The 23191-nt window shown below is 35.5% G+C and overlaps 1 protein-coding gene across 1 annotated transcript; it reads left to right on the top strand.

Moving 5' to 3' along the window:
• Positions 1 to 96: 96 nt before the first annotated feature.
• Positions 97 to 20031, top strand: LOC117223540 (vascular endothelial growth factor receptor 1). Its single transcript, XM_033475863.2, has 23 exons — positions 97 to 270; positions 3229 to 3362; positions 3439 to 3625; positions 3804 to 3928; positions 5822 to 5954; positions 6417 to 6556; positions 6639 to 6807; positions 8839 to 8962; positions 10341 to 10534; positions 10860 to 11026; positions 11269 to 11407; positions 11502 to 11645; positions 11734 to 11889; positions 11961 to 12082; positions 12801 to 12960; positions 13023 to 13123; positions 13195 to 13345; positions 13773 to 13997; positions 14230 to 14398; positions 17198 to 17462; positions 17744 to 18075; positions 18319 to 18424; positions 18697 to 20031. The coding sequence occupies exons 1-23, from the start codon at positions 207 to 209 to the stop codon at positions 19348 to 19350; spliced, it is 4161 nt and encodes a 1386-aa protein (XP_033331754.2). The 5' UTR covers positions 97 to 206; the 3' UTR covers positions 19351 to 20031.
• Positions 20032 to 23191: the final 3160 nt, after the last annotated feature.

Raw genomic sequence — 23191 nt, 5'->3', positions numbered from 1 at the left:
TGAATTGAGATCAACTTTTGAGGGAAGACGTCGTCGTCGATAAGTCATAGTCAGAAAATCGTTGGAGTGGGACCAACTCGTGGTGAGGCGACTCGTTCGTTCAGCTAGGAGAGCATAGAACGGTTGTGATCGTTGCTGAAGAGTGACGCTCTTTTAGAATCCGAGTGTACTTATTTGATATTGTTTCATCACGGAACCAAGGAAAAATGCTGTGCAACCACCAACGATTCTTCTTCATTGCTGTAATTCTTCTTTCGCATCTGTACAGAGGTAATTACGGCTTTATCTGATACCGATTCACCTGTGGCCCATGAAACGTTCGACGAGCAACGTCGGGGGATGTAGTCAATGTGATCGGTAGTCACACAAATTAAATGAATTTTGTTTCGGAGTCGGTACAAATCGACTGTGTTCGTTAGCTGCTCAAAAAGATCTCCATTGACATTCCGTCATACTAGACCTGGTTCTCGGATCTATAGATCATGTTTGCAAACGCTAGACCGCTCCAGTTTCTGCGATTCCGTGTCATTTATTCGTGCTTCGATTTCTTGATTCCCCGAAAAGCAGCCGGTTGTTTTGGAGCTTTCGTTAACTACTCGATTGCTAATGTTACGATGGGGATTATGCGCACGCTTGTCCTATTTTTAACGCTGGAATTACTGCAGAGATGACATGACTTGGTTTTTATTTCATACGAGGAAGATTGAGATTTTGCATAGTTGAATCAAAATGCTCGATTGATAGTTCTAATTTTCGAGAGTAACATGTGTGCGATGCTGCATTTCTGTGTCCATCTAAGCAACAATGCAGACAATTGAATATTATAATAAAATTAGTTATCAGAATATTGAAAATTGTTGAAGTTGTATTGTGACGCTAATAAGCTCCATATTGAAAACTATAGAGTGTGGAATTCATTGAGTAAATTCCGATAGAAATTGTAGATGTTGCACACAAAACAGTTTCTTCGCTTTTCTTCGTCAAAGATGTAGTTCTTAATCATTTACAAATAAATTTATAACGATTTGATATTGATGTTTGAGTATCATCCTATAAATAATGATATTCTACAATTTCAGATAAAGTAAATACAGTTATTGAGAGTTCCTAATTGTTCCTAATCTTGAAAATGCAGTTTCGAGAAAATAGGCTTTAAAATTGCAAATGGCGGTTCTTGTGGCCTGTGATTTGGTTGCATTCAGTCTTATAAATTCCGGAATTATCCAAACATTCAGACGAATTATTTGGAAATGTTCGCAAAGAATGGATCGGAAGAAATTCTTCCTGGATTTCATCACGATATGACTGAATAAAATTTCAGCATTTCTCAACTGCAAAATTTTCGATCTTTTCAATCCACGGTAGACACGATCCTTTCAATTAAAGTCATCGCTTCCTAATTCTACAGGGATAAGTCAACTCTGGGAGGCACTTCGTAATCGTTAAAATCTATTACAAATCTTCGATAAATCAGTACATAAATAGATAAATAGATAAGTTTCCAGAATACGCGCGTTTGGCGTCATGATCTCGAATATGAATAAAACATGAAACACATAAAAAATCGGGCCAAAAATGAGAGCCGTGGTGCGTCAGTCGGGCCAAATATAAACGTAACTAGTTAGGCTCGTATTAGACTAGGGGATACGTGTTTTGTGGTTTTTTGTTTTTCGTCATTTAATTGTTTTATTAGTAACTAAAGGAGGTGGCGCAGGAACCAGCTTGACGCGTGCTGCGATTTTTGCGATCTTTAATTGTTTACAGCTCATACGTAGGTTAACCGATTTTGGTGAAATTTTTAACATGCATATAACTTACCGAGATCTACAAAACACATTTTTTAAATTTTCGTTGTAGGCTGAGGTAAGAAAGTTAAAAAAACAAGAGCTTTTTATTTTCTTTTATCTTTCTAAGCAATAACAACCTTTATAAAAAGCACTCTAGTTATGATCTGGTAGACCATAAGGTCTAGTTATAGTTCCTATCATCTAAAAAAAAATTCAAATTGTTTAGTCCAGTTCTAAAAAAGTTATTGCGTTTTGAAAAGTGTCCGAATATTAGCGAGAGTCACTGTGTTTACATTCCGTAAGACGTGTGAGATTGGCATAACTTCAAACGTTTCGCGCAACCGTGAAAAGGCTCGGCGTATGACCGACCAAAACAGTTTTGAGTAGAAATGTTTACTTCACGTTTATTGCTACAAGGAAACCATAGAATGCCTCGATTTCTAATAAAGAAATGAACGACGGCTCCAGTAAAAAAATTCCCTGTTGCGAATTCATTTCTATACATACTTATTTGTCTCATGGAACGAGCCCATTAGCTAGCAATGCATTTGTGCTATCAATGAAGGAAAGAAGAGACTTCCTTCCTACAAACTGTCGTATATACTCACAAAAAGGAAGCTGGCAAGATTTGTGGTTTTTTGCGGCGTACCATGAGCGGGAAAAATTCTTTGAGACCAAATCATTCGCAGGACATCCGCTGAGGATTCCATAGACATAATAATACAAAAGTGATATTTTATGATCATTATTTATGCACATTATTGGTGCATAATATTTTGTTTCGTTTAGGAACCGGTTTTACGATGAACGATTATTATGTACCCATTTCTGCAAGAAAATGACAAAATGATGAATGTTGAATGAAACCGGGTAATTATTTATTTTAGAGTGAGAGTTAGAGTTTTTACTTTGAAGCATCTCTAGATTTTCATATTCTATTCGCGAGTCATTTCCAGGGATTTATCCCGGTTTATTTGCAATCGCGCACGGAAATCGAATCCAGCACCTCCCCGTTTGGTAACCGATCGACTAGGTCACGCACGGAACCCTCCTAATTTCCCAATCTCCATACGTGTTATTATGGGAGGCTCCGGACTCCTTCGGTATCGTATCATTTCCCGATTATATCATGATTGTTATATTCCAATTTGTTGCAAATATTAATTTTTTGGACGCATTATTAGCTGCACGAATCTAAACATTTGGTTAGCCACGATATAGTCACATTGTTAGGATAATAATTGAACTTACTGTTGGTGTTATTATATGTTTAAACGTAATATTTTTTTCAATCTACAGTTTTACATTAAACGAAGTAAAAGTGCGTGTGAACCATCATTGTCTGAATCGTATTTGATGCGTATATTTTATTTACTTATTGTATTGTGCAAATGATTACATTTTGTCGTTGAGCGAACAAGTTTTTTTCTCTTATTCTCAGACTCGACAGCTCTAAAACCGAATATATTCCCGAAAACTGATCAGATCATTCAAAAAGAACACGATCCTTTGTGGCTACAATGCTCCGGCAAGTCGGATATTGTCTTCATGTATCCGACTAACTCAACAAAATTTGTAAGTAACGAAATAACAAGATCATGTTATCAATACGAAATAAAGAAAGTGATCGAAACATTTGCTTTAATAACAGTTTCATACATCGTCCATTGAAATACGCAAGAACCAATATGAAAATGGAACCTACATGTACCAGCTTATGCGACCGAATACCGTCTATGGTGATACTGGTTGGTATGGTTGTTCAGATCATTTCATTGAGATCTCCGCACGCAATTATTCCGACCCAGAAGTCGACTGGGTGTATGTTTATGTTGAATGTAAGTATATTTTGATTTCCATTGAACTGCAAAAGTTTTGCGTAAAAGTTATCCTAAATCGTAGTGTCAAACCAGGGAGACGCGTCACCTTCGCGTCTGTTAAATCAATGGAGATCATTGCAAATCCGAATGCTGCAATTTACTAGACAATAACGATTAATAAATAATTATGTTTTAGCTAAATCGCATTGGTTTGTGGAGGAATCGAATTTCCTTTTACGCGGTGTTCGAGGCGGGAACATAATCGTACCGTGTAGACCAACATCGCCGACTGCGCAAGTGAAGCTTACAAAGCACGGTCGAGTAGGTATTTGATCGATTAAAAAATATTACGAATTTCGTGAAGCGACATAATATTGAAGCTATGAAACGTTTGTGTCAAGTGGACTAAAAGAATAATATTCAATTGGCAGAAATTACGAAATCGCGAATGATTTGTGTGAACTTGTATATGTGAAATATTAGAAAAGTTTGTAAGAACGATATTTTTTATGTGTCAAAGAAAAGATTGATTTGCTCTAGTCCACGACGAAGGTAAATTGTTCTCTGTTCTATATAATTCTGTCGGCTTCGACGATTGATGATGTGTACTATTAATAAATACAGTGGGTGTAGAAAGTATTCGTACAGCAATCAATTTCAACAAAAACATTATAAAACTTTGTTTATTACAAAAACGTGTTAACAAAAAAGATGTGTACATATTCTTTGAAATCTTCAAAACAAATGTCATATAAAAAAGAAATTGTTTAGTTATATTCTTTATGAAACTATTAACGAAACTCTTAAATATGGATGAAAATATACGCGTAATAAGTATTCGTACAATTTCTGTTCCATGACGCTTTGATACAGTATACATGATAATTATCTGGTAATCTGTTTAATGTCAACATAAATATTATTAGTATATCTAGAGATTTTGTCCTAGAGACCTTAATATACGTAACGTTAGTAGTCATAAAATGGGACGAAAAGGAAAGGAAACGACTGAAAGTGAAAGAAAAATTATTATAAAACTGCATAATAAGTGCAAAACATTACGAGAGATTTCAGAAATTGTGAATAGACCGAAGTCTACAATTCAAGGCATCATTAACAGATATGGAAATCGAAAAACTTTAAGGAATAAATGAATACACCGGCCGATGGATAATTCGTAAAATAAAACAAAATCCAAAGATTAGTGCAGTAAAAATTGCAGCTGAACTTCGTACGGGATAGAGGATATCATGGTAGAATAGCTCGTAAGAAATATTTTGTAAACGAAACTAATAGAAAGAAACGACTGCAATTCGCAAAGGGATATGTAAACGTTCCAATGGAATATTGGAACCGTGTAATATTTACTGATGAAAGTAAATTTAACACATTCGGATCAGATGGACGATGGACAGTATGGAGGACGAAAAATACCGAACATGAAAAAGAAAACTTGCATGCAACTGTAAAGCACGGCGGAGGATCGGTCACAGTTTGGGCCTGTATGAGTGCGAATGGGGATGGAACCTTCCATTTTATCGATGGTATCATGGACTATAAATTATACATTGATATTTTAAAAAAACATATCCAAGCTAGTGCAAATAAAATGCAACTACAAGACAACTATATCTTTTTACAAAACAATGATCCAAAGCATAATGCTTATAATATAAGACAATGTATCCTGTATAATGTACCACACCAGTTAAAAATCCCTCCGCAGTCAGACATAAACGTCATAGAGCACTTATGGAGTCATCTCGAAGACAAAATTCGAAATCACCATATTTCTTCAAAAAAAGATTTAAAAAATGCACTACTGCAATTACCAGAAAGTTACTAAAGTCAATGTCACGAAGGCTTATAGCGATTATACAATCTAAAGGAGATCCAACTAAATACTAGAATAATAAATAAGTTGATTTTTGTTATGTGTATGTATAAAAATTAAAAGACGTTGTTGTAAAGTTAGAACTGTACGAATATTTATTACGCATATATTTTCATTCGTATTTAAGAGTTTTGTTAATAGTTTCATAAAGGATATAAATAAACAATTTCTATTTTATATGACATTTGTTTTGAAGATTTCAAAGAATATGTACACATCTTTTTTGTTAACATGTTTTTGTAATAAACAAAGTTCTATAATGTTTCTGTTGAAATTGATTGTTGTACGAATACTTTCTACACTCACTGTAAATTGTGCAGGTTCCCGAAGATAGGTTTTCGTTCGATCCAAAATTTGGATTCACACTGTACAACGTTATGCCGCGTAACGAAGGTTATTACGTATGCCACATCGCTCCTGATCAAAGAAGGACTTACCGTATAGACGTTTCGGGTGAGTACGCGTGCTAAATGATATTCATCTCAGTTTATACAGGGTGTCCCAAAATCATGGTATTTTCGGGAAATGAGGAGTTCCTGAGGTCATTTGAAGTAACTTTTTCCTTAGCGAAAATGTAATCCGTGGCTTCGTTTACGAGTTATTAACGAAAAACAATGACCAATGAGGGGCGAGCTCGGCTGGCGCAAGTCGGTTAGCCGAGCCAACGAGCGGACGATGCCCAGTTCCGTTCATTGGCTCGGCCACCTCGCGTCAGCTGACCTCGCCTCTCATTGGTCACTGTTTTCTTATTAATAACTCGTAAACAACGCCACGGATTGCATTTTCACTAAGGAAAAAGTTATTTCAAATGACCTCAGCAAACCTACATTTCCCGGAAATACCATAATTTTGGGACACTCTGTATTTACAAAAGATCCACAGTATTTTTTACTAACTTGCGATTCTTTAATTTAGCGATGTTGACACTGAAGGTGCCAAGGATTATCAATGATACTTTGCGGCACGTAACAAAAGGCGAAACTCTATACGTGAACTGTACCACAACTATTCGGAAGAACGTGGACCATGTCTTCACTTGGACTCCTCCGCGAAAAGTACCGATCTTGACATACAAGTTAACATTCTCGTCATCCACCCCGATCGAGTAGAATTCAACGTAGCGATTTGTTATTTTAGAGCAACAGGATCACTATCCGTGACCATACAGAAAATAGTGGAAGTAACAATAAGATCACCACCGAATTAATCATCAAGAACGTGACCTTCAAAGACGCAGGTGTCTACGAGTGTAAGATCACGGACTTCAATACTGAGCAAAAATCGAAGACGAATATCACGGTGTATGGTAAGCACGATGATTCGTGTGAAACGTGTTTATAGTAATCGGAGCGTCAATTAATTGACCCTTCTCGTGACAAATGTCTGAAAATAATTCTTAGGATTTGCAGGATGTAGAAGAGTTGAAGAAGTAGTTTAGCCGCTGTGCTAAATTTTTTATGCGATTTTTTAGAATAGACAACGTCGAGTAACATGTCACAGAGACAGCAGAAATATTAAGCAAACTTTGAGAATTGACATTGAATTTTTGTTTTATTTTTTGTTTAAATAACTTTTAAAGACTTATGATACTCTAATGACATTTATTACCATTATCTATATTTTAACTTGTTGCCAGTGGCGGATTAACCTCAAGACGCATGAGTTGTGTGTCTGGCGTCCCCGTCGCGAAGGGGCTCCTGAAAGATGAGTAAAAATTGGCAAAATGTGCATTTTATGTTTATTTTAGATTTATTTTAAAAAGACGAAAAAGGTATAGCACAACACAAGACGCAACGAGCTGTCAATCAGGAGACCATCAAAAATCGTTATTTTGCTTTTCGTGTAATTGCTTTGAATTAAGGAAAGATGCAATTAAGGAGCGATGTAATTTTTAATACGTTTAGTGGCGTGTGAGTCACGTGTGAATGATTCATTTTTATTGTAATATATTGAACAAATTGAATATTACTAGGATTTGTAGAATACAAAATAGCTGAATCAATATTTTCTATGGTAAATTTTCACTTTCTAGTTTCGGTGTCATTAATTAAATGACTTTGACATTGTGTGAATTTTTCGAGTTAATATTCGGCACTTAATGTGTTAAAGAAATAGTTATATCATTGTGTACATATCTTACTACCCCCCACTCATGTAATCTTATTATCTAAATCTTATTGAGAAATTGTCGAACAGATGGCACCAAAAATTTCAGAAAGAACCACGCATTTAAAAGAAGAATTAAAAAGAATAAAAAAGAAATATTAATACGCTTATCATACGTTATTATAAAACAAAATGGATATCTCACACAGTATTAGTATCTATGATAAATTATTGTAAAGTATAAATCGAACAAGTAAATTATTACAAGATATTAATCTAATTTGTTAAATGGAACTAAATTACTTAATTCCTTGTCAAAATGTATGAACGATGCGAGCAATAATTTTGAAGTTACAGAAAATGCTGCAAATTTGCTATCAAAAAATACAAACTATAAAGAAAATAGACGGAAAAAGAAGAAAATTACAATTTGATGAAACTGAAGGAATTGTTAATGTATATCATGTCATATTTGACACTCTTTTCCAAGAAATACAAAAAAGGAAAAAAGTTTACAACGATGAACTGGAAGATTTTCAAATATTTTTCGACTTTAATCTAAAAGAAGAAGAAATAAATTGCAAAATCGAGAATTTAAAGAATATTTACCATAAAGATATCGATACAGAACAGTTTCTATATGAAATTCACCATTTTTTAAAGTATCAGAAAGAAGATATTAAACCCCGAAGATATGTACAAATTTATACTCAATGGACTTGAAACCACATTCTCTAACGTGAAAACAGTTTTAAAAATATTTATTACCATACCAATTTTTAATGCGAGTGGAGGAAGATCATTCTCCGCTTTAAATGATTTGGCTCTGATCTTCATAAAAAATGATGTACGAAGAAATTGTCAATAAGTTTTCAAAGCAAAAGTCCAGAAAAGCTGTTACTTAAATTAATAAAATTCTAAAGTTTAATTTTTTTGTATTAGGTATTTTTTCATTTTAAAGCAAAACCTTTTTAATAATCGTTTTATTTGTCATAGCATGTCATAGCATATTAGGGGTCGCAATTTTGTATTGCGCCTCGGACCCCAGTACACCTTAATCCACCACTGCTTCCGAAAATTGCTATAACTTTGAGATAAGAGCAATTATAGCGCTTTTTCATTTTATTTGATTCAATTGGAATTATTATTAAATAATTATAGAACGGATATTGTATGTTTTTTGCATAAGATCTATATCATTTTCCATAATTTCTGCTTATTAAATGTTTAGAGTGGATCGATCCATACATCGTCCTAACATCTCAAGATCCTAACAGGCACTATCAAGGTCATAGGTATAAGGAAGCGCAGTGGGTTGTGGACGTCGACGCGTATCCTCTGCCTGAACTAAAATGGTATGTCGAAATTGTTTAAATAAAATCATTTTATATATTTAGAGCATTTTGCGGGAATGAAAAATCGCTAATTACGGTATATATGTAACGCCTTAATAAATAACGCTTTAATAACTAATCACATGCCAACGAATTATTGCAGATGAAAAGTTAAAAAACTGAACGAAGAAGTGAAGCTAACGCAATAATTCGAGCCATGTGTAACAATTTAGAACTTAAATTATTTAGGACTTACTTACATTACTCTTGTACGTTTAATAACGCGTCTTAACACTGAAAGTATTAAAATTACTCATCCATCGGTAAAAACCACCCAAACTCCAAGCGATTATGATTCTTCTCCGGTATATATATCACCACCGATCACGAATACAAATACGAATTTTCGAAAAAGTGTTCTATCATGCTTGATATAAAAGCTAAGGCCATACCCAGTGCAACATAGACTACACATATAACCACATCCCAATTACAACAACACAATCACGTAATATATAATTATAAATGAGGTTTGTTAAATAATCTGAAACAGTCTTAAGCTTGGAGTGACAATTGAAAAAGAAAATAAAAAAGAGAAGATACATTTGATAAATGGTATCCCAGTCGGTATGTATTCCAAACAGACGCGCGAGTGCAACATACGTGCGCAACACTATTTTCAGGAACAGACATTGCTGTTTAAAAGCAAACGCGATTAGTGTATCCCCTATCGCGGCGCTAATTTATTTCATTCAGAACGGAAAACTCCCGTGCATTTTCACTTTTGTCTACGCAACACTAAATGGAAACGCGAAGGACCGTTGAATTTACAGTGAATCATCATCCCTGCATACTTTTATACCCGTAATTCCATTTTAATTTCATCGAACAGTTTCATTACGATACCGAGCAGGAGAATTACAATTATATTTTACATGCAAAGAGGAAATCGAAGTGAAAGGGGTAAAGAAACGCGGACTTATTTTTCGCAACGCTAGAACGCTTCTCGTAGAAACGAGATTTAGAGTTAGATCTCTAAATAGCAACGCGAGCAATGCATTGATAATCTCGATGTTAATTTGTTCGATTCGAAGTTGAAAATTCCCTTGCACTTTGACCACCCAATGCTAAAGGGAGTTTACTGTACATGGGCAGTTAATAATACCACCCATTTAAACATCCAACTCTGGATAGTTGTTTCTTCTAGATGGACTGCGAATTTTATACGTTTGTGATGGAAATAAGTAGACGAAACAGAAAACTTCATGAACTCGATTACATTATTTCTGTGCCGTTCCTGCTTTATACTAATCGATATCGAAAACGTTTACTTTGTACAAAGATCCGTAGCCTACTTATGCTTCCTCGATGTCTCGATATTCAAAATTTCGTTTCGTAGGTTGAATAGAAACGGCGACGAAATTACAACGGGTTCGTCGACGACTGAGGAATCCAAATTTTCAGTTAACGTCACCTGTTGTAAGCCAATATTGAGAATCAACAATTTAGATTTCGATGACATGGGACTATATTCCATTCAAGCCAAAACTAAGTACGAAACGAAAACATTGAACTTTACGTTAGATGTAATAGGTACGCTATTTTCACTGTTTATAAACGAAATATGAAGGATATTAACACTAGATTTACGGAACCCGTCAAAATGACGGATCACTGACTTTTTAATTTGCGATTATTCATATCGTAAAGATACATTTATGAGTTATCTATTCAATTTATATGTTACTTCAGGCAAATGTTACAATAACACTTATTAAAAATCAGAATAAATGTCTTATTGTTACCTTTATAAACTAATATAAAACAGCTGTTCTTTGTGCTCCGTAAATCTAGTGTTAGTCGGAGTCATCTGTATTGATTCGATGACAGTCCAGTTTTACCGAAATGTGTCTTTCAGATCAGCCGATGGTGGATATAAAGAATCCGAGCTCGTATTATTTACCTAATCAGGTGGCAAAGATTGAATGCTACGTGGAAACATTCCCGGTGCCAAATATTACCTGGAGTTACCGCAAGTGTCCCAATTTTCCTCTTTGCGAGAATGATACCGCCGAGCACTTAACGGTACGCAATGTTTTAACTTTCAACACCGAGCCTACCGAACACGGAATGTGACTGGCACAAGTTGCTTCATAATGATGATAAAACAGAATGTATTTAAGATATTGATTCAGTCATTGTCTGTGAAAAAATCTTCATAATTTCAACTTCTGAATGAAAAATGTGACATCGGTCGTTCCGACCGGCTCGGTGGTTTAGTGTTAATTTATGTAAGAGTTTAAATAAATCAAGCGATATTCATGCAGAACTCCACCGAAGAAAACGAAACAATGACTTCCATGGTCTCTACAGTGTTGACGGCCATTGAAATGTCCGGTCAACTTACCTGCAGCGCGTGCAACATTGTTGGCTGCGGAAATGTCTCCAAAACTGTGATGGTTTCCGGTAAGAACGGGAAATACTGTTTGTCATAAATTGTCTCGTTGAATGTTCATTAAATATGCTATCGGGGAGCTAACCGAATTTTAAAATATTTCAGATGTAGCTGAGGGATTCGGTGTAATATCCACGGAGGACCTAGTGGTAGAGGGCGACGATTGGGTGCTGATATGCGCTGCTTCGATCTACAATTATTCAGATATTCTTGAATGGAGCAGTCAAGGTGGTCCAATTGAACAACATGGTAATACTATTTATGGTATTCACACTAAAAGCGAGTAATGCTCAATGAGAGATTGAACGAACCAAAAATAATTTGTTTAAATTTCTAGACAGAATCTCGATCGATCGAGGGGAGACACGATTCACGTATAGATCGATTTTGAAAATACGCAACGTGAAAATGGAGGATTCTCAGGAATATATTTGTACAGGGAAGTCCACGGGAAATATATCTCAGTCTACCGAATATCGCCTGGAAGTAAAGGGTATTTTTAAACGTAGATTCCTAAAAAGTTTGAATGATGAATTTGTTGAATAATATTATTCTCTTCATTAGCTACACGAGCGCCAATTTTTACCGACACCAATTTGAATAAAGAAAACATGATCGTTGACAAGAAAGTATATCTCAAATGTTTCGCGGACGGTATGCCTAAACCGAACATCACTTGGTTTAAGGTAGGCGATTGGCAGTTAATTAATTATTAAATCAGGTCAATATTTTATTATATACAGTCGCCTCGAAAAGTATGTTAACGCCATTTCAATCGGAATAACTATTTTTAAGTTGGTTCAAAGGATTTAATTATTCTTGAGATGCTAGACCGACTAGTTTTCTATGGAATGAGTATACAAAAACTTTTTTTTAGATTGGAATTGATAGGAGTGATAAAAAAATTAAAACATTGTTTTTTCAACTTGTTTATGTGAGCCCACAACAAAAATGAAAAAAATGCATTTTGTAGATCTCGGTAATTTATATGCATGCTGAAAATTTCATCAGAATCGCTTGACCTTGATACGTGTTGTAAGCAATTAAGGATCGCTAAAATCGCAGTTTTTCACGGATTTTAAGCAAAACATTTTACATCTTTCAGTGGCTGTAGCTTGACTATGCGTCAACCGATTTCGATGAAATTTTCAGCATGCATATTTTAAATTTTCATTATGAGCTCACATAAAATGGTTGGAAAAAAACATAATTTTTTAATTTTGTTATCATTCCAACGTGTCGCAATCTAAAAAACTTTTTAAAAAGTTATTCCGATTGAAAAGGTGTTAACGTTCTTTCCGAGGCTACTGTATATCTTATTTAATATTCTACTATTTTAATACATTATTTTGCTCGGAAATTTATTTCGATGCAAATTATACAACGTCGGCATACTTTTGACAGGACGGTACACAGTTGACATCTAATGAACGATATAAGATTTATAAAAAAGACCAAGCACTTGAAATACAATATCCAGAGGAAAGTGACAGTGGCGAGTACATGTGTCGAGTGCAGAATCGTATTGGAAAAGTGGAAGCTCGTCAACGGGTAACGATAAAAGGTAATTTGAGAAGTGTAGGTGCAGTAGTAACAATTTGTCTTTAATCTTCTTTTAATTGACAGGGAAAGGAGTACCGGTAGGTCTGATCATTTTAGTTGCCATGTTAGCAGTTGTCGTTGTGATACTGGTGATCTACTTCTTCATCAAGGTTCGCCGTGAAAGGGTGAGCTCAGTTCGTGGTATTACGCGGTGCCATTTGATTCCACAACATCATCAATTTCTATGGCGTTGCAGATACTGAGGAGGGAATTAATGGAAGCTGGTCTAATGCATTTCGAGAAAGGTGCTGTCGAGTGTTTGAATCCAGAGTTGACAGTAGACGATCAAGCAGAGCTCCTCCCTTACGACAACAAATGGGAATTTCCCAGGGAAAAATTGAAGTTAGGTCAGCTAATTCGATTAAAAATTTTTTCTTGACATTTTCCGCTGGAAAGAAGTTCACTCTAATCCACAGTGTAGTAAAATCTGTCTTCAGATTTATACTTTTCAAAATATATCAAAATTTGTCCATTGAAGTTGGTGTGTTAAATCTGCTCCCTTAAATATTGCTTGAACATGTTCAACTAGTACGAATGTTATCAAAAAAATATTTCGGAGTATGTTATACTCGGGAAAGTCTACAGAATCTTCGTATGGTTGAAAGTTCGACATTTTTTCCTGTGATGAGAAAAATGGCTTCAGGATTTGTTTTTGAGCTTTTGGTCTATAAGAATCACCTGCTGCCTACAAAAAGACGAATAAAAAATGTTAATCGAACGGTGTAGGTTTTTCTAAAAAAATTTTTGTTATAAGTATATGGTAACGCTTTGCAGGAAGACAATTGGGAAGCGGTGCGTTCGGTGTAGTCTTGAAAGGGGAAGCTCAAGGGATTTGTAGGGGAGAGGCGGTTACTACTGTAGCCGTGAAAATGGTACGCCGTACTACGAATGTCACGTATGTTCGGGCGCTTAGCAGCGAATTGAAGATCTTGGTACATCTTGGCAAACATCTAAACGTTGTCAACCTTCTTGGTGCTTGCACAAAAAATATCTTGAAACGTACGTCTTCTACCTATTAATTAATTTAGAGCACGCTGGTGCCTAAAGTACCATTTTTCATATAAACTAGTACCCACTTCCAAAGTGCCAATATTCATGTAAAATTGATTAATCACCATTTTGAGGCACATTTTTCTATTTTCTATAAATTATAATTACCTTAACTCGCTTTTACAACGTTTTGTTGCTTCATTTTGTACCTTGAGAATTGAGATTTCTGTTGATTCTCCAGGTGAATTGTTAGTGATCGTAGAATACTGCCGATTTGGAAATTTACATAATTACTTATTGAGGCATAGAAGCAGTTTCATTAATCAGATCGATCCAGCAACTGGCAAATTTGATCTCAGTATCGGCCACGATCTACTCACGAGAACTAGCAGTGTGGGCAGCACTAACAGGTTCGTTCCTATACTTTTTCCTTCATACTTCATATCATTATTGATTCATAAAATGTTATGTCGTTTGCTGGTGTCTTTTAAATTATAATCCTCTATTTCAAACCGCATTGAATACAATTAACACTTGATGAAGTAAATTTTTTAAAATAAAACAGGAATTTTGTTTACTATTGAAAAAACATACCATTGTATACAATTTTTTTAATTGCGTAAGGATTATAAATTAACTGGTTCAAATTTGGCTACGTAAGTCTTTCGGTGTCAACGAAATATTTTGGCGGAACAGAAGTGTTGAAGAAATTCTCCTGCATCTATATGCTATAAATACAAATTACTTTAATATTGTAAATATCGGGCATGAATTCTATTGCTTTTCCTATAAGATATAATAATATAAAATCCGGTATGAATCATCGGCAGCTGAAAATATAAAATTGGCGCCATTTTTGACAAGTGGCGTTCCTTGCGGTGGAATCTCGAAGCTCACTTTGAGGTTCGTACAGCGCCAATTTGGCTAGTGGCAAAATGCTCAAACTGTTAGCCAAATTACCGCCTGTTGGTTTTGCATAACAGTTTCATCGTTTTGTCACTACATCAATTGGCGCTGTATGAACCTCGAACGAAGTTTCCAGATTTCGCCGCAAGAATCGCCACTTGTCACAAATGGCGTCATTACTATATTTTCAAACGCGGATGATTGGTATCGAATTTTGCAGCGAATCGTATTATAAAATTTTCCTTGTTTTCAAGAATAAATCAACTCTTTCTGCGTAATATAGATGCACATCTTCGCATCTCCAAAATGTGTTTAAGTTGTTAAATTTTCCTGATAAAACGGATTCAAGTAGAATAGAATTCCGTTTATCCGGCATGTACTGATTCATAACACTGCCCGACAAAATCAAACTTTCTTTCTGGGTTCCTATAGCCACTATGAAATTCTTGTAGAGCTTCACTTCCTGAACAAGAATCCGAAAACCGAATTGCTCAATCACCCTCAGTTTTTTAAATAAACGAACTTTTGTAAAAACCCAAAATTTTCGAAAAAAATGAGGTGCTGCATGAAAAGTAAAAACGTTAGAAAGTTCTAATTAGTGTTAAAAGATAGAGGAGAGTTTCCTGAATATAGTGGCATGCAATTTATTAATTGTTTTTGGTCCTAAATAGCAATAGATTGATGTCAAAGCTTAAAAAAGTGTCGACGTGCGCAGTTTCTTCGCAATATCTTTGTATTTGCCCAGGATCGGATTATGTAGACATTTCTGAAGAAGAAACGGCCCGGTAAATGTGTCGGAACGATATACATTTCGAGCAGATCGAGAAAATGTTCGACGGCAACATGTATACGACGTTTTGTCGCCATGAGCTTCGCTGCTAGCTTCTCTCTGTCCGACAGGGCCGAAGCTACGCGTAATCAACACCGATGGAGGGATCCAATGGGGCACCCACTTTTCGAAAATAATATTTGAATTTTTTTTAGTACTTCAATGTTGTTTTTTTTACATTTTTCTGTAGATAATAATCACCAAACTATGATATATTTCCCCCAAAAAATCACACCAGAGTATTTGGAGTTAGTAACGCGAAAGTATTCTAACACTAGTATAATTTTGACTTCTACGCCGTATAATTAAATAAATATTTAAATATATATTTAACGATATGTTTCAAGAAGTTTAACGTTTTGAAAATGATTATTTATTCATGATCGTATTATCGTTATAATTGAAATGATAACTGTATACATAATATACTCGTAATTCGAACAAATTCAGAATAAAATGAATATTTTTTGTTCATTATTTTTCTATTATTTCTCCATTTTTAATTTATGATTCACAGTTTGGTGATTATTATCCATAAAAATATGTAAAAGAAGACAGCACATTGAAGTACTAAAAAAAATGGCACATCCCACACGTGCGTAATCAACGGTGGTAATCAACGGTGTTGATTACCCATAGCTTCGGCCCTGTCGGACAGAGAGAAGCGTGCAGCGAAGCACATGGCGGCAAAACATCGTGTACATGTTGCCGACGAACATTTTCTCGACCTACTCAAAATGTACATCGTTTTGACATTTCTATCGGGCTGTTTCTTCTTCAGAAATGTCTACAGAATCCGATCCTGGGTAAAGTTTTCGTGTTGAACAAAGAACTTTTCGTAGAAATACAAAAATATTGCGAAGAAACTGCGCACGTCGACGCTTTTTTAAACTTTGACATCAATTTGTTGCTATTTAGGACCAAAAACAATTAATAAATTGCATGCCACTGTATTCGGGAAACTCTTCTCTATCTTTTAACACCAATTAGAACTTTCTAACGTTTTTACTTTTCATGCAACACCTCATTTTTGTCGAAAATTTGGGGTTTTTACAAAAGTTCGTTTATTTAAAAAACTAAGGGTGATGGAGCAATTCGGTTTTTGGATTCTTGTTCAGGGAGTGAAGCTCTACAAGAATTTCATAGTAGCTATAGGAACCCAAAAATCGTGTCGAACAGTGTAATTGATATTGATTGAAAACTGACCAGCAGAGGAGTCGAACTACAGTTAGATCATTTAATCGAACACAGCCGAATAATCGGAACTCTACTCTACGTACATTGTACCTATATGCGCACATGATCTATTCTGTACTTATCGTTTTCCGAGTAATGCTGAAAATAGGCAGGTAGCAATACCATTTCATGCATAGAGATGCAACTATTTGATATCTTTTATTATCACGATAAAACTATCGATGCATGTAACAGGTTGCAGTGTTAACTGTCTTTTGCTTTTTTTCTGTTTGCACAGTAGGGTGAAGTACGTGAACTTGTCGTTTTCTCGCAGTATTAGCTGTAATTCGGAATCTGATTCGGTTCAGTTCCACCCCATCGATTCTCAGGGTATCAGTATGTCTCCAGATGGTCCCATAATTAGTAACGGTTCCACTCAACCTGGATGGTTTAGCTATCGGGGAGACTACAAGGACCATAATTTAAAACCAATTTGCTCACAGGATTTGTTATCCTGGGCATTCCAAGTAGCTCGTGGAATGGAATATCTCAGCCAGAGAAGGGTGAGTTTCAACGATTTCTTTTCTCAGATAATTCTAACAGCAGGATTATGGAAAAATTTCTGTTTCTAATCCAGAAATTTCATTCAGCGAATAAAAAATGAAAGTATTAGTCATTTTTGATACTATTTTGCGTTGCCTTGTGAACATATTACCGTAACATCCGCAATCTATTTATAATCGAACAGGGAACAAGAATTTTTTAAAAATATCATTTGAATTGGAGATAAGTTGCTGAATAAATTTCTCAACGCATATCTTGTTACCTAAAAATGAATTTGCAGGTACTGCACGGTGATCTGGCCGCTAGAAATATTCTCCTGGCCGATGACAATATTGTGAAGATATGCGACTTCGGTCTGGGGAAGACCTTGTACAAAGAAGACAATTATCAAAAGAAATGTGACGGTCCATTGCCAATTAAGTGGTTGGCCATCGAATCGATCAGAGATCGAGTTTTCTCCACACAATCGGACATTTGGTCGTTCGGTATAGTTCTGTGGGAATTCTTCACGCTGGCCGAGACTCCGTATCCCGGAATGGAGGCGGAAATACAGTACCAGAAGCTGATCGAGGGTTACAGATTGGAGCAGCCCGAATATGCCACCCCCGAAGTGTAAGTTCATCCGAGATTTTTTATTTGGAAATAAATCGGGAGTATTCTCTTTTAATGATAATCTGAAACAAATTGACTTCGTCGAGTTTTCAAAATTTGTTTCCCGAAAATACTTTTTAGACGGCGAACAGAATATAAATTTTCAAATCTTATCTATGACATGGTCAACTGCAGCGTACACTGATCACAGATTTCGTGTAATTTAAAATCGATGGCTTATAATTTGCAATTTTTTATTTCTAGGTATAACCTAATGCGTCAGTGTTGGAAGGCCAAGCCTACTCTACGTCCGAGTTTCACGGAGGTAGTCGACAGTATAGGAAATTTGTTGGAGGATAGCGTAAAGTCGGCAAGTTTATTGAATGATCTTCAAAGATCGACATACATACTTAGATCATTGAAATTATCTTGGACACAAAACACGTTTTCGAATAATCCATATTTTATTAGATAATCAGAGACGATGGTTGTTCCAAGGTCATAAAAACGTGACCTCGGAAAATCTATGAAGTGTCGTGATAATTGAAAAAGATATTTAGGTGGCATCACTTTGCTGAGACACCCTACGTTTGCTTAATTAATTCTAGGTGACTCAATTATATTCAAAATTGGTAATTTCAGCACTACATCCAATTAAATGCCCCGTACCTGGACATGAACACGATTCAGCTCGAGAACGGAAAGGACGATTATCTGACGATGTTGTCTGCTCCTGACCATGTCCAACTGTCTTCACCGGGTCAAGACTACGTCAATTCGCCTGCATCTGGGGCCGGGGTGAACTCCGGCTACTTGTCCATGAGTTCCCGAAACCAAAACGCAGAGTCAGGAATATTCAGTCCTAGGCCCCATCAGGAACGGACCCATTTCGATTTTCCATCCCCGATGGCCGACTTGGAGGACGGCATAGAGATGACGCATATACTGAAGAAGGAACGGGGTGATCCCTGTCTGAAGTCCATCAATGACCCCGAGCGTAGGACAGAGGTTGCCAGAAACAGTCAGACGACAAAGAATCAGTTGGAGGATCCAGCTCGGGATCTCGGTTATTGCAACATGCCGAAGAATTTAGAGCTGATTGATCTGAAGAAAAAGAACGACGAGATCGCGGCAAAAACGGAGGCGAATTCGAATTCGACGGCCAAGATTGGCTTAGCTCCGTCGATCATTAGGACTCAGGACAATTATTTGAACATGATTCAGCAGAAGAGTGACAAGAAGAAAGACTTGCCTGACGGATTCAGCAATCCTAGTTATGTGATCATGAGTAAGTGAGGGGCGATTCGAACCGGGACCTCAAAAGTGTTTGAAAACTTCTGTTCCAGAAAGTAATCCGGTTGAAAGTGCCTTTCGATTGTGCGATTATCGTCTGCGTGCGTCTGTGTGCTTGGATTTGCGTGATGGCAGGGTAAATACAGTGTACATTGTATTAAAATTCATGGCTTCCGCATGGATGCTGCATTTCACATTCAGCGTGATGCCGATGTTGTTCAAAAGTTGCAGTTTGCATGTTCAGGGATAGGGAGTTCTGATGCTGGAACTCCTGATATTTTTATTACAAATTCAGATTGTAATAGCTTTAAATAGAGATAAATTTAACTATAATAGATTTTTTATATAAAATTAAAAATTATAATAGTTTTTTGACAGTTTGGATTATAATAAATTTTTGTAGAAATTTAAATACAAATTTTAATTGTAATGAAATTTTGATAGAAAATGAAATTAAGTGATTTTAGATAAGAGTAAGGTTAATTATAATAAATTTATAATAGAAATTTAGATTGTAATGACGATTGTGATAACTAAGATTTTGCAAATTTTCTGTCGCAATAAATAAATAAGCAACCGAGGAAATTGATTAACTACGTAACTACGTAATGTAACTAATATTTCAAAAAAAGTTTGTTTGCCAAATTCTGTATTACATGAAATCATAAAAATATTTATAGTCTATTTGTCTATTTACTATTCTAAAAATATATTTTTCTTTATTCCTGCTGTGAAGTAAATAGTTTAAATGCGAATAATATGATGTAAAATTGTATAGCTCTACTTTTGCAAATGAGGTTTTGATATTTATAAAGTAATATTTTGTTATAATTATAGATATGACATCGGTTGTGTAATCTCTTTTGAATTTTCAGCTACAAACTTCGCCTCGATAATTCCACGATCTGGAAGGTTTCGAATTTTACCAGATACATAGTATCTATTAGGTTGTTGCAAATATAATTTCGGTTTTCCAAATAGATAGCTTACAAAAGAAACCTAAATTACTTTTGTAACAACTTAATATCACACACTTAGAATCCGTACAAACATTGCATGTAATGCTAGGACTATAAATATTTTCCGGATCGAGAAATGCAGTGACATTTTCTTATAACACTTGAACCATTGGAAGTATTATAATGAAATTTTTACTGAAAATATTTAAAAAATAATCATTCTTAACTTTAGGTAATTAAATATTTTTTGTATATGTTGACCAATAATTTTTAATTAATTTTTATTTTTTTAATAAAAAAATTGTTTAAATATAATTTTACGAACTATCTTTTACTTTCTAAACGTATATTTTATATGTATGTAAAATATAAAAGCGAGTAATCTTTTTGTAATCAACAAAAATTATCGTATACAAGGTGTTCCACAATTATTTTAACAGCCGAAAATGAGGGGTAGCTGAGGTCATTTGAAACAACTTTTTTCTTTGCGAAAATGCAATCTGCGACTTTGTTTATGAGTTATTAACGAAAAACACTGACCAATGAGAGGTGACGGCGCGAAGTTTGAGTGCCCGCAGCACGAGGCTTTGACAGAAGATCGGGACGGACTCGAGCCGCGTTCGAAGTATTGAACAAGTCACGAAGCGAGAACATTACGGAGTTTTTTTACTACGTAACAGTGATATTTTTAACAAAAACGCTGTTCACCTTTATTTTAGAACGTCTGAAGAATATTTACTAATATTTCGGGCCCGAAATAATATGTAGTTTAACCGTGACAGCCGTTCTAATTTTCTGATGTGTATGACATCTCATGTGTACCATATGAAATTTTTATGCAAGGAGTACAGTGAAGATTAACAAAGTTCGTAAGTGATATTTTAATTTAAATAATTCCGTGTCCGAACAGAATTCAACGAATGATTTGCAAAGCTGATTTAATAATAAATAATCGTGCAGGGACGTAAAGGATTTGTTTATTAGAGAAATATAAAAAATATTATCAATAAGAATCTCACCCATTTAGTTGCGGCAGCATTTGCTGACTGGAATTGTGGTTCACTATGTCGAAGGGCACTGACCTCGTACAATGTACGACTGAGACGCGTTCGCGGATAATCGTTTATTCGACGCGCCCGTTCGGCAGTCGACGTTTAACTGCCAAAAATGCCAATATAACCAACCAACCAAACAAACAAACCAATCAACCGAACCGAAACGAAACGAAACGAAACGAAACGAGACGAAACGAAACGAGACGAAACGAAACGAGACGAGACGAAACGAAACGAGACGAAACGAAACGAAACTAAATGAAACGAAACGAAACGAAACGGAACGAAACGAAACGAAACGAAACGAAACGAAACGAAACGAACAAACAGTTCGTTCGTTTGTTTGTTTGGTTGATTGATTGGTTTGTTTGTCTGGATTGTTTGTTTGGTTATTTCATTGGTTTATTCGTTTGTTTGCTTGTTTGGTTGTTTGATTGGTTTGTTTGTTTGTTTGTTTGTTTGTTAGTTTGTTAGTTTGTTGTTTGTTGGTTTGTTGGTTTGTTGGTTTGTTGGTTTGTTGGTTTGTTGGTTTGTTGGTTTGTTGGTTTGTTGGTTTGTTGGTTTGTTGGTTTGTTGGTTTGTTGGTTTGTTGGTTTGTTGGTTTGTTGGTTTGTTGGTTTGTTGGTTTGTTGGTTTGTTGGTTTGTTGGTTTGTTGGTTTGTTGGTTTGTTGGTTTGTTGGTTTGTTGGTTTGTTGGTTTGTTGGTTTGTTGGTTTGTTGGTTTGTTGGTTTGTTGGTTTGTTGGTTTGTTGGTTTGTTGGTTTGTTGGTTTGTTGGTTTGTTGGTTTGTTGGTTTGTTGGTTTGTTGGTTTGTTGGTTTGTTGGTTTGTTGGTTTGTTGGTTTGTTGGTTTGTTGGTTTGTTGGTTTGTTGGTTTGTTGGTTTGTTGGTTTGTTGGTTTGTTGGTTTGTTGGTTTGTTGGTTTGTTGGTTTGTTGGTTTGTTGGTTTGTTGGTTTGTTGGTTTGTTGGTTTGTTGGTTTGTTGGTTTGTTGGTTTGTTGGTTTGTTGGTTTGTTGGTTTGTTGGTTTGTTGGTTTGTTGGTTTGTTGGTTTGTTGGTTTGTTGGTTTGTTGGTTTGTTGGTTTGTTGGTTTGTTGGTTTGTTGGTTTGTTGGTTTGTTGGTTTGATGGTTTGTTAGTTTCAAATTCATGAGAAGCACGTGATTTAGCTCCAAATTCATGCGAAGCACATGATTTAGATTCAAATTCATGCGAAGTAGAAGGTGTAGCATCAAATACATGCGAAACAAATGATTTAGTTCCAAATGATTGCGATATAAATGATTTAGCTTCAAATGCATGCGAAACAAACGAGTTACCTTCAAATCCATGCGAAACACATGATTCAGCTTCAAATTCATCCGAAACACATGATTTAGGTTCAAATTCATGCGGCACACATGATTCAGCATCAAGTTCTTGCGACACACGCGATTTAGATTTAAATTATTGAGGAACTCATGATTTAGCTTCAGATTCATGCGAAAAACAAGATTTTGCACCAAATTCATGCGAAACAATTGATATAGCTTCAAATTCATGCGACACACCTGATTTAGGTTTAAATTATTAGAAAACATAGGGTTTAGCATCAAATTCATGCGAATCCGATGATTAAGCTTCAAATTCACGTGAAACACATGATTTGGGTTTAAATTAATGCGAAACACATGATTTAGCCTCAAAATCATGAGAAACACATGATGCAAATTAGAATTCATGCGAAACACATGATTTAGTTTCAAATTCATGGGAAACAAATGATTTAGCTTCAAATACTTGCAATATAAGAGATTTAGCTTCAAATCATGCGGAGTAGTAGGTATTGCTTC

The sequence above is a fragment of the Megalopta genalis genome, chromosome 2 (genome assembly GCF_051020955.1).
Source record: "Megalopta genalis isolate 19385.01 chromosome 2, iyMegGena1_principal, whole genome shotgun sequence".
Classification (NCBI taxonomy): Eukaryota; Metazoa; Arthropoda; class Insecta; order Hymenoptera; family Halictidae; genus Megalopta; species Megalopta genalis.
The sequence above is the reverse complement of the archived record's forward strand: the minus strand, read 5'-3'. Positions and strand labels throughout refer to the sequence as shown.